Consider the following 17,835-nt stretch of genomic DNA (forward strand, 5'->3'; position numbering starts at 1 on the left):
GCACTCTGTGGGAATGCTGAACAGACCACAGAGTGTTTCCAGTCCTTCTTCACCTGTCCTGCCTAACAACAACATCCCTCAGACAAAGCAGCTGAGAGGGAAGCTCTGCTGGCAGAGAGGAGTGTTATGAACTGAAAGAAAATCCTAAACCAGACAGGCTCAGCTGCCATGGCCTTAAAATCCTGCTCCTGTGTTTGTCACCTTTTGTCCTCCCAGCAGAATTCCATCATCAGGCTGTGCCCCATCCACACTGTGCCACCACAGCAGGGATGCTGTCCTGGAGCTCGCCTGTCCCCAGCTGCCTCCCGAGGATCCTGCTGTCACCCCGGGTGACCCAGCCCCTCACAGCCCTCAGCTGAACAGCACCAGGTGTCAGACTAAGCCAGAGATCCCTTCCCTTCTCCCCACTGCTCTGGAGTACAGCTGGCAGTGGTTCAGCAGCTGTTATGTGAGCCAGGGGATGGGAAATGCAGGAGCTGTGCCTTCCCTTTCCTCCTGGATGGCATCCAAAGCGGGTTCTCCAGGGCTGGAAAGTTCAAGGCTTGCTGCTGGCCACCTTCTCAGCAACAGCCCTTTGTTCAGCCACTCCTTTCATGAACCTGGAAGGAATTTCTCCCCATCACTGAGACTTGGTAGGAAACAGCCCTCCGTGCAAAGATTGTTAGGTACAAACAGAGGCAGAGAGCACAATCACACAAATCTTGTTTCTTAGGAAACAAGATTAAAAAAGAAGGATGAAAAAAAGAAAAATCCACTGACAACCTAAATGCTGTTGCCTTATTCCAGCAGTAGCATAACAAATGCCCATCATAGCCACTTTTCTTTGCAAGCTGATTTAGAGATTGAAAATAGGAGGAAGACATGACCTGAGGCATCAAAGAATCAAATTCCATCAGCACAGTGATTCCAATCTAGATCTCTGCTTGGACACATTTGCCTTTGCTTTTTATTTGCTGCTTTTTCACAGAACTTGGCCTTTGATTTTTCCTTTAGTCATCATCAAAGCATCTCCTTCAAACTGAGACACTGAAACCTTTCCAGTGTAAAGGGTTCCTTGGCAGAGCCCCACAGCTGTGACAGCTAAATGTGCCCCAGGAGCAGCAGGGTCCTCTGCTCTGGCAGCCAGCTCTGCTTTCCAGTGGGGTCTCCTCCCTGGAGGGAGCACTGGCTCACATACCTGGTGCAGAAAATCCAGTTTCCATGGCCTAACACATTCCCTGCATCCAGTGATGTGAGCCAGGACACTTCACAGCCCTCCCAGGCACTGTGGTGCTCACAGTAACCAAGGGCAAAGCTCTTAGAAGCACTCCCTCATCTTTAATGGAAGGTAAAAAACCCACAAAATAAACACAACCCATCTACATCTTTTCCCAAATGTGGTGGTTGAATTTTTTTCTTGAGAGTTTTTCCTAATTCTAGGCCAGATCCAAAACTCATTAAAGCAGCAGAAATCTTTCCTTTGGCTTTGACAGGAGCTCTATTGAGTCCTTGCTGCCTATAAACTCTGCCTTTTTGAAGGGAGCTAGCAAAGGGTCCCACACCTCAGCAAGAATCAGGAGCCACATTCTGAATTATACCCCTAAATAATTTTTTTCTTATTTTTTAGCAATTTTGGTCCTTGTTATTGCAGCACACTAGCTTAAAGACAATAAAGAAGGCAGCAACACCCTGGCCTCATGCTGAACCACTGCAAATGAAATTCAGTTACAGAAGCAGAATATCATAGAATGATTTGGGTTGGAAGGGACCTTACAGATCATCAGTTCCATCTCCCTGCCATGGGCAAGGAGACCTTCCACTAGACCAGAAGCCCATCCAACCTGGCCTTACTCACTGCAGGCCAACCAAGGGCTGATTTCCTCCCATTACTTCTTTCTGCTTTTCACCACTGAGCCAAAAACACCCTCCAGAGCTAAATCTGGGGGAAAACAAACACACAGAAAAGGCCATTCCCAACTATTACAATCTTAATAGCTTCTCTTAACTGCTGGTAGGAGTCATTAGGTGCCCCCGGGGTGCACTGCTGAGGGACAGGGATGGGATGGACAGGCAGGGCAGGATGGAAGCTGCCTCAGCTCTGGGAGAGCTCCAGGGTCAGGCACACTAGGCAGGTGGAGAGCTAAGCAACCATTAGCCAGTTATGCAATCAGCTGCTTCTCTGAAGCTTTGAAAAGTCTGCCAGCTCCTGAGCTGGCTTAATGTCCTGGAAAAGCAGAGGTGTCTCCACCACGGCTTGCCCTCCAGAAAACACAAGCACAGGGGGCTGGGAGGATGAGGGTGCCAGGCATGTGGCTGCACTGGGCAAGGGGACAGCTCCCCCTGCCCTGCCAAGAGGGGACACAGAGTTCAGAGAGGCCCATCCCTCTCCTCCCAGCATCACCTTCCCAGCCCAGGATGCAGCTCAGCCCCAGAAGGAGGATGGGGTGAAGCAAAGAGCACGTCCCTGCAGGGCTGGCACTGAGGGGTCTTTGTGCCCTGCCTGCCCTCAGGTGAGGCTCACACAGCCCCAGGCACGGTGCCCCTCCCGGGCTGCAGCACCTTTAAAGTGTTTGCTTAGATTAGAAACCAAGATTAAGAGGGGATTAACTAACACACACCAGGCTAACCGGCACACAGGCTTTCACTTTTGGTTTTGATGTGACCAGCTAAATCTACATCCATGGGGTTAATCTGCATCCAAAGCAGGGACAGGAATGCAGCAGGCAGTGCTGTCCTAAACCCAGCTCTCCCCTGCTGAGCTGTAACATGCCATGCCCACCACTGAGCACCTCAATGGCATTTCCTGAACAAAAAGGCAGTGCCAAAATGTAAGGATTACAATTTTCAAAGGAAAAGTATTTTCAGCTGGAAATAACCACGATTTATGGATGTGATGCATTCCCACTCTGTGCTGCTGGTGCTGGCATGCCTGTGCTGGTGGGACAGATGGATCAGGGAAGCCAGGGCTGGCACCACCACCCTCTGCAGAACAAACCATCCTGCTGCAGGGCATGGCAGGGAGGATTTGGAGGGCAGCAGAGAAAAGGAGCCTCTGGAAAAAGCTCTGGTGCAGCTGTGAATCAGCTTGGAAAGGATGGGAGATGGAAAGAATTGTGGCTCCTTTCCTTGGCCAGCTCCAGGGCACCTTGTCCAGATTTTTGTCTCATCTCTTCCATCCTTCATTTCAAGACATTCCTGCTGCAGTTCCATGCCTGCTGGAAGCCCAGAAAGGCTAAGGAATACCCACAGGCACACAATTCCCACCTGACCACTTCAGCCTGGTGTGTCACTTGTAATAAAGAGTCAGGGAGGAAAAACTATCTGGAGAGCAGTGGGGAATGAGCATGCTTTATGTTCCACAGCACATCCTTATTCCCCTTTGTCCCAGGGCAGCACACCAGCCTGCCTGGCTGCTCTGAGGGACCCAATCTCATCCACATGCAGGAGCAACAGCGGCACACTCTCACCAAATGCACTGTGGAGCAGCAGGGCTGTGTTGGGTTGAGGTTCAACAGCACTGCAAGCACACAGCTCAGCAGATTCCTGCCCTGGGATCCATCAGAAACTGCTGGAAGGTCTTTCCAGAAGCCTCCAGGCACAGCCACACATAGCAAGGAAGTTTTCCTTCCTTCCAGCTCCCACTCTCAGCCTGAACAAAACAAGCCACAGGGCAAAAAGCTGTGGGCACAAGGCACAGGCCCAGGAACATGAGTACATCTGCAGGCAGATTTCACAGGAATTCCAGCTGGGATGGTTGGGATTCAGCTCCATCTGAAAGGGGAAGCCCAGAGCAGGAGCCTCCAGCATAAGCAGCCTTTTGGAATATGAAACTCTCCAACTCTGGCTTTGTTAAACCCCAGGATTTGCCTTCAGTCTTGCACCCTACACCTCGTGCCCTGGCAGTGGGCCTGGTTCAGTGTCCCCCAGGGGGGTGAGATGCAGGGAGCCTGGCACTGCCCAGCCACACCAACACTGCTCAGCCTTTTTCTGAGAAACGCCCCCATTTCCTTACAAAACACTCCTGCTCCTTCCAGGCCAGGCTTCCAATGCACAGCAGGTGCTGAATACCACCACCCACATGCCTCTAATTTCAGGTGACCTGCTTCACAGCTAGAAAATGCCAAGGCAGCTCAGCAGCATGTTCTGCAGCCTGCCTGTTACATAAGGCACCCAGCCGCTCCCTCCCGCGCTGCGTGCCCAGCGGGAGCTCAGCTCCTGCCAGCCACCCAAATCACAGGGGCACCTGCTGAAAGCAGCCAGGTGGAGAGCAGCCAGCTGCCAGGGGGGCAGCAGCAGCAGGGAGGAGCAGAGCAGAGGCACACTCACGTAGTACTTGTCATCGTTCTCGTTGTAGGCCAGCTTCACCACGCCGTAGGAGCCCTGAAAACAAATGGGAATTGCAGGGTCAGTCCAGCAGCTCCACCTCATCCTCTTGCTGCTCGAGGCTGGTGGATCACAGATGGGAAAAAAACAACTCCCAAGGCCCCAGGCCATGCTGACCCCTGAGCAGTCCACAGGTGGTGTGACCCTACAGCAGGGCTGAATGTTTTGGCAGCTCTGCTGGAGCCACTGGAGGATTATCCATGTTTGGAGGAGTTGAGTGCTGGCCCACCACCCCTGCCCTGAGCCACAGCCACCACGTCTGTCTGAACTCACACAGGGGTGGGCAGCAGAGAGAAAAACTTTCTTGGTGCAAATTTGGAAACTGTGCATGAACAGCTTTCCTGTTCCACCAACCACATGCTGCCCAGGCAGGGGCAGACCTGGACTGCTGCTGGACCCACAGCTCCAGGGACAGCCTGAAGCCAAGCTCCATCCAAACTGCTGTTTTATCAAAGTCCCAATAAACACTCATTTTATGCAAGAAAGACATGATCAGGTATTATCCCTGACATATGCCTATTGAATAAAAGAGTGGAATGAACACCAGAGCCTTCAAAATATTTCTCTTGACTTCACTGAGAGTTGAAATAAGGTTCTGGTCTCAGAGGAGACTCACAAGCCATCTGGCTGATCCAAAAGCACAGCAGACCCTCTACCAACCTCAGAGTGCCCACCTGCTTGCTGTGACCCACAGGGAAGGAGGGAGGCAGGGACAAATCCACCTGAGAGAAGGTTTCACACTCTCCTTAAATCATACAGAAGTCCTAAGTGGGTCTGAAGCTGTGTGGGATTTTGGGAGGGCACCTGCTGTGCAGTGGTACCTGCAGCCTTCCTCCCCCCTGCCAGCAGCCAAATGCACAGCCCATGGCACAGATGGTGGGGGTGCCATCCCACAGCCCGAGGCCTCTAATTTTGGAGGCATTTGGGCTAATTAAACTTGTGGTGAAGGTGTCTGCAGCCTCCTGTGACGGCAGTGCTCCAGCTGCAGAGGCAGACACAGCTCCCAGACAGCCCCACTGCTTGTGGAGCCATCTGCAGTGGTGGCACATGGCCAGAGGGGCAGGTGTCTGAGCTGCTCACCAGCCCAGACCTCTAAATAACTTTACAGGAATCTCTTTTGAATCATTCTGCAGCTTTTAAACATGGACTAGAATTAAACAAACATTTCATGTGACGTAAAAACTTTAACTAGTCCTGATGGGGACCAAACACCTGCCCTGATCATCTTTTTTGAGTTTTTTTCCTTGTTGTGTCGCATTAATGCATCAAAGGTTCTTAGTGTTACATTTGGCAAGCAAACACCCCTGAAAGGGAGCCAGCTTAACCACCTTCTGAGGGAGGAAAAATAAATCTGGATTTCAAAGGAAGTAACTCCACTGTGACCTTGAACAAAACTTGCTCAAACTAATATGGAAAAATCCTCTCAAAAATAATCAAAAAAGCCCCCAAATCAAACACTACTTGCAAGGAGCCTTGGCCACTGATGTCCCTTGGGCTGGCACAGCCTTCCAGCCCTACTCAGATGTGTGACACAGGCTGGTGTGACCAAGATCAGCCCCAGTACTCACCTTGCCTATTTCACTCTGCAGCTTGTACTGGTTTAATTGCACACAGTCCTGCAGATCAAAAGGAGAACATAATTAGAGTATTGGTAAAGGAAATGACTGAGTTTGAATCAGGTTCAAGTAGTGGCAGAGTGCTAAATAATTAAAGACTTAATCTCACTTACACTGGTATATGTTACACTATAAGCACTGCTTTTTTTGCTTTTTTTTTACTTTTTTTTTTTTTTGGACAACCCAAGACAAAACAATTATGGGCTGACTCCTGATTCTGATTGTGCTGGTGTAAAACCACCCCAGTTCCCCAACACTGCCCTAGGTTCAGCCCAGCAGCCCCTGGCCTGTTTACTTTAACCCTCTCTACTGCGCTGTGCTCAGTGCCAGGCAGGAAAATCCCTGTCCCAGCTTCCCTGGGCTTTCACAGCCTGGCAGCCCCAGCACCCACCCCAGGGTCACAGCATGAGCCTGTGCCCTCCCAGCATCAGCCTGGCAGACACAGAGCCAGCCTGGCAGTGCCTGCACCAGAGGAACCCTCACCTGCATCCTGGGCTGCTCCTCCAGGAGAGCACACAGAGCCCAGCCCCTCTGCTGTGCCACACAGACAATGGTACTGCCATGGTATTTGCTGAAATAATCACCCCAGAGCAGCTCTGATCTCTGCTGGTGAGGAACCCAGCCCTGAAACCCCACAGGGTGAGGATGTGGAGATGGGTGCTGAGCTCCTCCAGACCAGGGGTGGCAAAGGGGGAGAACAAGGTGGAACAGAAGATCCATGCAGCCAGCTGGTGTGGAAGGCGCCCTTCCCTTGGAGCTGCACACTTGCTGCAGAGCTGGTGCTGAAAGCACCCTTCCCTTGAAGCTGCACACTTGCTGCAGAGCCGAGCTCTGGGCAGAGCTGGGAGCTCCTGCTGGCACCTCTGCAGCACTGGCACCTCTGCAGTGCTGGCACCAGGCACAGTGGCTGCAGTGGAGTTTGCCTTGTCCTCTCTGAACACAGCACTGAGCTGCACTGCAGGGCAGGGAAGAGCCCCCACCTTGGAGGGGTGAGGAAAAGGAGGAGTTTCCAACCTCAGACATGGTGTGGGCTGAGCCCCAGATGGGGTGCACTTCCCAAGGCAGCATTTTTGAACATTTCTCCCCAAAACTGCCAAGCACTAAAGCAGGCTGGAAATTCACAGCCAGCCTCTACACTTCTTTGGGAACAAAGCTGAAATAAAACATGCAGACAGGTACATTAGCCTTCCCATAAACCTCAAAACAGCCCTGCCATCTAGAGAAGTAGCACCACCACATAAAAGCAGTGCCAGATGCCTTCAGGCCATTTGTAAGAACAGGGGTGTGAGAGTCCCTGCCCCGGCAGCATTGCCACCAACAGCAACACTCCTCTGCCTCTCAGGACCACCACAGGAGTGGGAGATGATAATTTTGACTCTTCATCACCAACCAGAAAACATTCCTAATGCTCCTGACTCAAGAGATCATCACAATAAAAGAAATGGGGGACTGATAACTTTTTTTCCTCATGGCTTGTCAGGAATACAAGGAATAGTTTAAATCTTGATCTTGTTGCCAGGGAAAGAAGTTTTTTCCACCTCCCTGACAAGGAAGAGCAGCCATCTGTGAGTAATGGGGCCACAGGAGTGTATTAACTCTGCTGCTAGCAAAGCACACATCTTTCCAAAGGTAAAAACCAATCCATCAGAACTAGGAGCACCAAGAGAGGAGAAAGCATGACCCAGCAGAAGCCAAGATGCAAGGCATGAGGGGCCTGAAAGGATGTCCCTCCCCAAAGGAGGGGGCAGCATGCAGGAACCCAGGGTATGGACATGAGGAGGACAAATTCCCCTGCAAACACTGTGCCAGCAGATTCACTTCCCAGTGTGAGGCTGTGGTGATTTCACAGATTCAGCAGGAACACTTTTCTGATGGTGTCTCCTGTCCTGGTTTCTCTGTGCTCAGCTTTGTATCCCTGGCCTGGTCCTGTGAAAACTGCAGTGCTGCAGAGGGTGAAACATCCACTGGAGCAGCTGGGACAGGCAGGAAAAATGACCATTCCTCCAAGAAAGCCTCCAGTCACCTCACATCTCCTGCTCTCAAACCAGGTCTTGCTAGGAGGCCTCCTCCCTGAGCAGGGATCACTTGCAGGAGTAGATACAATAGAGCCTTTCACACACAGCCATCAGCTCTTGGCTCTGCACTCAGCATCTTGTTTCAAGCCAAGGTGGCATCTCTAAAGCACCAACAGCTGCTTCTTCTTGCTCACAGACTGCCAAGGAAACCATAGGGGCATCTTTTCCCTCCCTCCAGAAGGAGCAGAGCCCTTTGTGCGGGATGCAGTCTGTACATCCATCCATCCATCCATCCATCCCTCCATCCCTCCATCCGTCCCTCCATCATCCATCCATCCATCCCTCCATCCCTCCATCCGTCCCTCCATCATCCATCCATCCATCCCTCCATCCCTCCATCCGTCCCTCCATCATCCATCCATCCATCCCTCCATCCCTCCATCCGTCCCTCCATCATCCATCCATCCATCCCTCCATCCCTCCATCCGTCCCTCCATCATCCATCCATCCATCCCTCCATCCCTCCATCCGTCCCTCCATCATCCATCCATCCATCATCCATCCATCCCTCCCTCCATCATCCATCCATCCATAATCCATCCATCCATCCATCCAGGTAAACCTCCCCACAAAGCAGGAGCAGGGACTGTGCCTTATCCCTGTGTCCAAGCCACCAACCCTTTGACTCTGACCTTCCACCACCCCTCCTACCTCTGGCCAGAAATCACCATTCTTATCCCCACCAGACTGATCACCTGAAGCACCCCCCTGGTGCTTCACTGCTGCTAGGTGGAGCTTGTGACACCAGAGCCCCCATGCTTTGGGGACAGTTTTTGAAAGGGGTGGATAAACACTGGGAAGGAACACCCAGAAAATTCCAAGGGAAAAGCAATGACCAGATGTGCAGCACAGCCCCCCAGAGTTCCCACTCACTGTCACCACCTGACCCCCACCCCCAGTGCTCTCCACTCAGGTAATTCCTGGTGGGAAGCACCATCCCTTTGACTTCTGCAGTGCTTCCAGCACTTGAGCTGAGCACAGATTATAGGTGCTTTCTATGTTTTTTCCCTCTTGCTGAAAAGACCATAATTCACTACTGAAGTGACTCCTGCCACGTGTTGCTGCGTTCTGGAAGGGTTATTCTGTTATTGGGTTCTCCTGCAGGAAGTGGGATAATTGTCCTATTCCTTTATCAGAGAAAAACACCTATCTCTGGCCAAGTGTTTCTTTAAGATAACATTGTACAATTCCCTTGATTTCATCAGGCTGATGTATTTGCAACTGCTGATAAATACAAATAGAGCAGAACTTTAATGAGATCCTTTCGTGAAAAGCTGTCACCAAATTAGACTGAGCCAGTCCAAGTGTGCAATTATTGTTTCACGTTAAAAAAAAAACAAGATGCCCTCTGTGTTAACAAGTCCAAGGTATTAGTCAAGAGAGGAAGGGAGGGAAATCAATGCCACAGAAAACAAAAATTGGTCAAAAATCATAAAGCACAGTCCAGGCCCAGTTCCAGAAATCCACTGTGGGCACCACTGGGTGACAGAAACCTTGAGAACCTGAGAATTGAGCTTTGCGGTCCCAGGAGAGGTGCATGGATGGGAAGGGAGAATCAGAGCTGATTTCCAAAATCAGACATTTCTGAGAACAGACAGCCTACATACATGTAATGGAGAATACATATATAATGGAGAATTTTGTCCCCTAAAGAAAGCCACATTCCCCATTCTGAAAGAATTTTCAGCAATTCAGAGATACCCTTTAAAGAGAGGCATGGAAGAAAAATGAAACACTGGTTTAAACTCATCCTGCCTAGAAGGGGAAGTGAAGGCAGTTCTGAAAACAGGCAAAAATGAAAATAAAAGCCAGAAACTGGGTATTAAGGGCAGCAATGAATTCAAATTAGAAAGTTGTTTAGGGACAGAGAAGGATAGACAGGAAGCCCAGACCTCATGGTGATCAGAAAATAAACAGATTTTGAAACAACGGCCAAACAGAAGTGCAAAAAGAAAGCCCAGCCTTGCTGCCCTGCCCTGGCCATGGCTGGCAGAGAGCTCAGCCCTGGGGCTCACCCCCCTGAGGCCCCAGGGCTGGTGCAGGAGCCTGGGACTCGTGGGACCAAGGCAGACCCCAGCCCCTCCCAGCCCCCCTCCAGCTGCAGCCCTGGGCTTTGTCCTCCTCTCAAACCTTACCCGCAGACAAGTTGGAAATGCAACTTTAAATAAAGGTTAATTAATCCAAGGAAAAGAAATTAGCCACATGAGGGAGTCTTTGAAGAAATGTTTTCCAAGTATCTTTAATCTTTTCAAGAGTTCTGGTTTGAACACCACAGTAAGGCCTCTAGAAGAAATAAATTCCTCTGGGGGACTTGGGCTGCAAGGGGAAGCTCTCAGCCCATGCTGGGGAGGAGCTCAGCTCCTGCCTCTGCCCTGGCCCCACCTGAGTTCACCTTTGTGCACAGCAAGGAAATCACTTTGTGAAGAAAACCAGGCAGGTGCCAGGCCCTGGAGGAGTGTGAGACCTGGGTCAGCCGAGCACCAAGGCACTGCCTCTCAGCTTTTGGCACCAGCTGCTCCAAACCAGTTGGCCAAACAAGCAGGGAGCTATGAGAAAGAGGAGAAAAAATAAGGAAAGAAAGGACAAAGAAGTGATTTATTTTCCAGGCCTCTGGAGAAAGCCATGCACAATCCAGCATAGGAAAATTCCCTTTGTCAGCTCGTTCTCCTCCCTGCATCTGCAGGCCAGGAGCATCTCCAGGGAGGAAGAAGGCACTGGCCTGACTCATCCTCTCCTCTCCTGCTGGAGCACACACAGCTGCAGCTGATTACCATGGCTGCAGGGACACCTGGAACAGTCTCCTACTGATCCCAGAGGGTGGAGAGAATATAGACAGCAAGGCAGGAGGATATGGGATTCAGGGAGAGGAAGAAAACATGTGAAAGGGAAAGGAAATTCAACTGGAAGAGACTGGAGAAGAGACTGTATAAAGCAATTAAATGTGCTGGCAGGTCCGGGGAGAAAGGCTGAAAAAAAGACATATTTTATTCTTCTCCTAGCCACTCATCAAGTAAGATTTTCTTGGCTAACTAAAAAGTTGCTTTAAAACAGCAGGAAAAAAAACCCCAACAAACCAAACCCACCGGCACTGCACTTTCAAATGCCTCATTCCAACACACAGCACCTCTCCCCTTTCACAGATCCAAAACCTGCTGTTATAGATGGGACAAGCTCTGTTAGGCACACAGGGACAAGATTTCAGAAAGTCTTTCCCTGGTACATACAAACACCGAGGCATCATCTGGGCAGCAAATCAGAAGCTGCTTTTAGCAGTCTCTGGACTTGCCTTGCTGCCAGCACTGAGCAGGAGCCAGGAATGTCACATCAACAGAGGCAAAGTGGGCCTAAACTCTGGGGCCTGTGCCTCAGCTCTGCTTTATGTACCCTTAATAGCTTCAACTTAATCACTTCTGTGCCACAGCTAAAGGCAAAGCCTTTCCCTTGTCACAGCAAAGCACTGATAGGCAGCAAGGCAGCAGAAACCCCATCAGGCACTCCTGCCAGGGAAGGCAGCTCTGAGAGAACCTTCCAGGCCATAGGCCATAATGTAGGAAAGGAGGGGAGCAAACAGGGAGCTTTTAAAACTACAGCTCAATTTTTGATAGAGAAATGACAGATCAGGTTAATTAAGAACACAGTAGCACTGTTGGGAGAGCAGAACATGTTACTTCCCTCGCAGAGCTAAACTGCAGACCCAGACTTGTCAGCAGTGGCTGCAGGACACCAGCAGCTGCCAACTCTTTGTCCAAGGGCACTTGGATAATTGGTGTCTCTGGGAATAGTCTTTGTGCAAGACAACAAGCCCCAGCCCTGCCAGCCCAGGAGCTACCACCTGCCTAAACAGCAAATCCAAAAGCTGTGCTCAGAAGGCAGCTGTCTGTGGAATGGTCTCAGTGACAGGACAGCCCCAATTCACTGCCTGCTGCTGCCACTTGATAAATCCTCCCTCAGCTTCAGCTCTTGTACCTCTTGATCCCTGAGCAGAAGTTTTCCTCCCAGCCTGTGAACAAATATTAAACCAGCATTTAAAAGCACAGCAGTATCTCTCTAAGAGAACACAACGTTCTTCCGTAATTCATCAGTGAAGGCAGAGCATTCAGCTCTGCTGTATCCCCACACTCTCTCTGCATAGCACATCTCTCCATTATTTCTCCAGATCAGTCCAGGATACAGCATCATTGACAGGCAGGCACTGAGCTGCCATCCTGCTGGAGAGGGAAGCAGACTCAGGGGAGATGGCTATCAGCACAACAGGAAATTGTGACATGCAGCTGTGCCACCCATCCCTGCTCCTGACAGACAGTGCCTGCACCTGGGTACTGATAAAGCCTGAGTGCTCCTGAACTTCAGCTTTGCACAGACTCTAACAGACCTGGGCACTGGCCATGAGCTGGAGCAATGGATGTTCTGCTCCTGAAAGGCACTGACTGAGGATGCCAGACACCCAAATCAAGGGCAAAGAACCAACTCCCAAATGGCTTTAAGCAGGTGAGAGACACTGACTGGAATATAAATGTGCAGCTTGCCTAGAACAAGGAGCCATGTGCAGGCAGGTCAGGGCAGTGCTGGGCCTGGTGACCTGGTTTTTGTCAGTGACCCACCAGCCTTGCTGCTCACTGAGGGTCTGCATATCAGAGTGACAACCAGACACCCAGCAGCTGGGTGCTGCCAAGTGCACCATGATTGTATTTCCCATTACGGGCTGATTTCATCCCCAACAGGACCAAAAGCCTCAATATGAAGACCCTGGTGACTTTTAGAATCGCTGACAGAGCACAGAAGACGTGCTCTCTGGTTCTGTCTAAGCTCCCTGCTGTGTCTCTCAGCTGCACAGCTGGGATCTGGACTGGCAGTGCCTCTCACAGTCACCAACACAACAACCCTTCAACAGCCACCTGGCAGCAGTGGTGACACTGGGCACTGGAGCTTGGGCTGTGTGCAAGCTGCACACTCACATGGCTGTCACACACTGCTCACCATTCAGTGCCCAGCCTCACAGTTTACCCTGTATCCAAGCAGGCATTTTCCCAGTCCTGTTCCTTATGGGGTACAGATGCTATCCCTATAAGGTGGGAAGGAGCAGCACAGCTCCTGAGGGTACCTCTGTGAGGGCAAGCACCCACCCCAGAATGTTCCCAGCTCACTCAGGCTCCCTTCCCACAGCCATTCCCCATTAATATGAATGATGGCTTCCAACAGGCTGCAGCACAGCAGTGCTCTCTCAGTGATATCCAAGTGACCATGGAAAAGGCAGCACTGTGTCAAGAGCTGCTGCAGGAGCAGGGGCACAGGGGCTCCACATCTGCATTTCAAACTAAGCACTGCCCACCCGCAGGCAGCAGCCCCTGCTCCCCAGGATGCAGATGCTGTGGAAGAGGATGGAGTACTCTGAATTTGCTTGCAGATGGGAATGTGCCAGTCACACTTGACTGCAGTTATGCTGAAAGATTTCAGAAAAGCCTCACTCCTGGCACAGCCGCAGCACTGCAGGATGGGAGAGCTGGCACACAAGTCACGTCCTGCTTCCAAGAACTGGCTCCTTTCCCTCCCTGCCTCCCTTATTAAAGCATATGGCTGCTGTCAAAGAAGCTGCAGTCTCTGCAGTGCACCTTCTGCATGTGTCCTCTTGTCTGCAGGGGATGCACCACTCATCCCACAGCTGATGTGGCTTGCACAATGCCCCAGAGGACAAAGGCTGATTTGGTGTGCACCACCATCCTCTCAGATGTGCAAAGGGAAAGCACCCACTTCTCAGAAGGGAAACACCAAGCCACACACATGTTTAGCTCCAGGTTCCTTCGACCCACATTGGCAGAAGTCTCAGCTCCAGTGGTTTGGGTCCTTGTGCTGCTGCAGGCATCTAGGTCACGACAGTGGGCAGTGTGCTCTGAACACCCTCTGCTCCCTGCCCTCCCCACTGCAGCACATCCAGCACTGGGAATTGCAACCATCACCCACTTCCATCCAGACACTTGACCACTGACAGCATGTCAGGGCAGGTTTGGGATCAGGAGCGCAGCTGCAGAACAACCACAGCCACCCAGACACCCCTCTGAAGGAGAGCAAGGTCACAGCCTTCCCTTACCACTGCTGTTACAAATGCTTTAAAGAGAAAAGAAAACCCTGACAGGAGCCAGGCATTTAAGCTCTTTATAAAATTAAATTGTGCCTTCAATTATGGCAGAACACAATAGTAGATACATAATCTCCAGAAGTTTAAATCCATAAATACCATCAGCAAAGCTGCTGTGAGTGGTGAATTCCCAAAGGGCACCTCCAGCAGGGACACAAGAGAAAAGTCATTTGGCCACAGCCCTTTCTCTGAACAACCTGAAAGACTTCCTGCATGCCACCATGACACAGGGGTCGTGGTCCCTTCGCAAGACTATCCCAGGCAGCTGAGGGCTAAAGGAGCCAAATGTCAGGGCCAGGGCTACACCCAGCAGAGCTCTCCAACTCCAAGCTAACATCATCCTTGGTTCCAGGGATTTTTCCCCCCCTCAGAAACAACAGTGCTTTCAGATCTATACTCCAGAAGACTGAAGGCTCCCATTAGCACCTGAGACAGACTTTCCTTACCTCAACAGCTCAGCTGTAGGGGAGAACATGCCTACCTCAGAGTCTGATATGGAGACCCGATTGGACTCTATCGTTGGTCTCCTGATTATGCGTGGGGATGGCCCTGTGGCATAAGGACCACAGCCTGAAGTGCTGCTAGAAGCCAAATAAGCTCCTGATGATCTTTCCTGAAGGGACAACTTCCTACTTGATAGACCAGGTCTGGTTAGATGTCTCTTGGGAGCATGCCTCAAGTGAGCATCTTCTGACTGTTGGGAAGGCAGAAATTCATTGATTCCCATGTCACTGCTGACTCCATTTCTTTGGATGTCCTTTATGTTATCAGAAAAGACTGTGTCATTTTCTTCAGGGTTGTCTTCCCCATTTTGGTCACTTCTGTCTGGAATAACAGACACATCTATGGCTGCCACCCTCTCCACCAGTTCAGTCTGTGTGTCCATGCCTCCATCCATGACATTTGCCGGAGAGTCCCCCATGGCTGCGTCCACCTCCTTTGCTCTCAAATGGTCACACAGAGAGCAGTGATGTTAGTGCTCAAAGGCTCCATGAAATACCTGAGAGGAATCACAAACAGAGGTAAACTGAATAAAAATGTTCACTCAACACAGACATAACCAGTCATTTCTGGCTTCTTCCAGCATGCAAGAAAGTGAAGGCAAAACACTGTCAGGCTGTAAACGAGGTACAAACACTCAGATTAAAAGGCAAACCCAGGCATTGAGCTAGACAGGAAAGAGATAAAAATGAGATTTTATCTGATGTGTAACAAGTGACACAGCTAAAGAGAACTTCTCCTTCTGTAGCCAGAAGCTTACAATACTGGGAGAAGCATCCCAACAGCTTAGGGCCAAGGGTCAAACTCTCGACCTCTTGAATTCTTATTTAGAGGATACAAGAGCTTCTGGCATGTACTGAAACCCAACAGGCATAACAACAACTCCACAGCCATTTAGGGCTCCCCAGGAGTATCTCTGCTGCCCTGTAGGGCCTTAGGGAGTGTCACAGAACAGCCAAGCCTGCTGACTTCCACACTGCCATTTGCAACATGGTCAGCAAAAGCAGAATTAAAAAGCAAATCCAGTTCCAGGGTTGCCCCTGGCCCTACACAGTTGCAGTCTGTGTGCAAACACGTGTTAATCTTGCCGCCCACTGTATATAAAAGCTATAGTGATTTGCAAATCAACAATACTTAATGATTAAAGCATGGTGGGAATCAGCTTTTCCTCAGGAAAAGACTTATAGAACACAAAAGTGCAATACAAAGCTAAAACTGCTGCATAAAATCGCTGTTTCCTGGATGCTAATTTCAGTCTCAATTTAAAACAGATTTCAGTCTTCCCAGCACAGTGCAGTGCAGGAAATGATCCTCTGCAGCACATGGCTGTCAACACTTAATCACCTCTGAAGATGCAGCACTGCATCATTTCATCCCTGTGCCCAGCTTCTGGGGACAGTGGAGGAGTACTTGACTTCACTCACAGCATCCTAGCCTGCAGCCAGTGAACTCCAGAGCAGGCTTAACCCTGAAATATTGCAAGCTGTGGTTCTCTGTATTCAAAGCAGGTTGTGCATAGATGCAAGCCAGGTGACACTTGCATCTCCATCTCATTTACATGAGGACAGGGTGGGGGTGAGCGAGTCCAAAGAGCCCCATCCAGCATCAGCCTGGGAACACGCACAGCCCTTGCCAAGCTGAGCTCAAAGCTGCCCAGCAATGCTCAGTTAAACACACTACAGTGAACTCTCTGCACAGGGATGACCTCTTGAGACCCCAATGGCAGCCAAGCTCAAACAACCTTTTATATCAATGAGAAAATTAAGATCTTGATTAAGATCTTGACTGGAGGCTTCACCCTAGGTTATGTGCCAATCACAGGGAGACAAGCTGGGCACTTGGTGTCACAGAAGGGGAATATCCAAATCTAAAATATTCCTCTCCACATCCCACTGCTCACCTCCTTTCCCCCTCCTGTCTTTTTCTGCAGGCTTGCCTGAAACTAATTGACAGAAGTGTCACTCATTCAAAACAGTAATGAAATGGTGAGATCAGCTTTAAAAGCTTCTATTAAAACTATATTTAAACACGTCAATCCCAAAGCATAAATCCCCTTTGGAGCCAGGCTGCAGGCACTGGGGGAGGCTCTCAGCAGTGAGGGAAGGGTTTGGGGTTCAGTCCAGAACACACATGGTCCCACAAACCCAGGGCAAAGCAGCACGAGCCTCCCCTCTGCCAGACCTCCCTGCCCGGGCTGCAAGGCAGCAGTGACCCTGCAAAACCGATGTGTGGGAAGCCCACCAAGGATTTGCTGTCTGAAAAATGCTTTTATGAAGTCTGGAGAGCAAGGAGCATCAGGTCAGGGCTACTGCCAGGCTGCATTCACCCCAGCTCCTCTGCAGAGGCTTTCCCTGCACTGCAGAGCCTGGGAGCAGCACATTTCCCAGTCACACACGTGGGACATGCCTGCATGCCTGGCTCCAGGAGAAGATCATCTCCTCAGCCCCAGGGAGGCACAGTCAGTCCCCAGCCCTGCCTGTGGATCAGGGCTTCCCAGGGCTGCTCTGCACCAGCCCAATCCCTGCTGTCATCAGCCCCTGCCAGGCTGGGCTGCAGCATCACAGAAATCATTCTGAATGAAGGCAAGGAGGGAGCAAAAATGCTTCCACCATTTAACCCAGCTTGCCCAAAGGAGAGAAGGAAAGCTCCAGATCACCCTGTGCTGAAAGCTGTTTCTTCTGCCCATAGAGAAACAAACCCAAGGCCTTTCCTTGATGCAGCTTTAGCCCCTGGACAGTCACAGCTCACCTCACTCCCAGGCAGCACCAAGAGGAAAATGAATCTGCAACTGAAGCCTGCAGCTCCTACACCTTCTTCCCTCCTCCTGCAGCCAGGTTTTCCCCTCTATGGGAGCAAGGGAAAGGAAGAATCTGCCCATGTTGCTGTGTGGATGGGTGTGAAAGCCCACAAACCACCCAACTGGACTGAACATTTGCGAGTCTCCTGCTGCTCAGCCAGCAGGAAAAAAGGCCAGGAGCACTGGGAAGAGCAGCCCAGCAAACAGTGATGCTTGTGTCAGTCACCTGAGCAGCTCCTCAGCACCCAGACCCAGGGTGTCTCCCTCAAAAGCTGAAGCAAAGTTGCTCAGTTCTAACCTACAGCACAGGCTGCAAAATAAATCCTCAGCTATCTGACAACTGAACTAGAT

At 50.7% G+C, this 17,835-nt stretch overlaps 1 protein-coding gene across 2 annotated transcripts in view; it reads right to left on the reverse strand.

The window, feature by feature from the left end:
* Nucleotides 1-17,835, reverse strand: part of CAMKK1 (calcium/calmodulin dependent protein kinase kinase 1) — a 90,929-nt gene that overhangs the window by 37,174 nt on the left and 35,920 nt on the right. For both annotated transcript variants that reach the window (XM_041399566.1, XM_041399567.1), the window contains exons 2-4: nucleotides 14,668-15,186; nucleotides 5,931-5,978; nucleotides 4,306-4,359 (exon numbers count right to left, since the gene is read on the reverse strand). In XM_041399566.1, the coding sequence (XP_041255500.1) occupies nucleotides 4,306-4,359; nucleotides 5,931-5,978; nucleotides 14,668-15,108 (543 nt within the window). In that variant the 5' untranslated portion in view covers nucleotides 15,109-15,186. The remainder of the gene's footprint in view (nucleotides 1-4,305; nucleotides 4,360-5,930; nucleotides 5,979-14,667; nucleotides 15,187-17,835) is intronic.

Source organism: Onychostruthus taczanowskii, unplaced genomic scaffold, assembly GCF_017590055.1.
Source record: "Onychostruthus taczanowskii isolate IOZ18803 unplaced genomic scaffold, ASM1759005v1 scaffold165, whole genome shotgun sequence".
Taxonomy (NCBI): Eukaryota; Metazoa; Chordata; class Aves; order Passeriformes; family Passeridae; genus Onychostruthus; species Onychostruthus taczanowskii.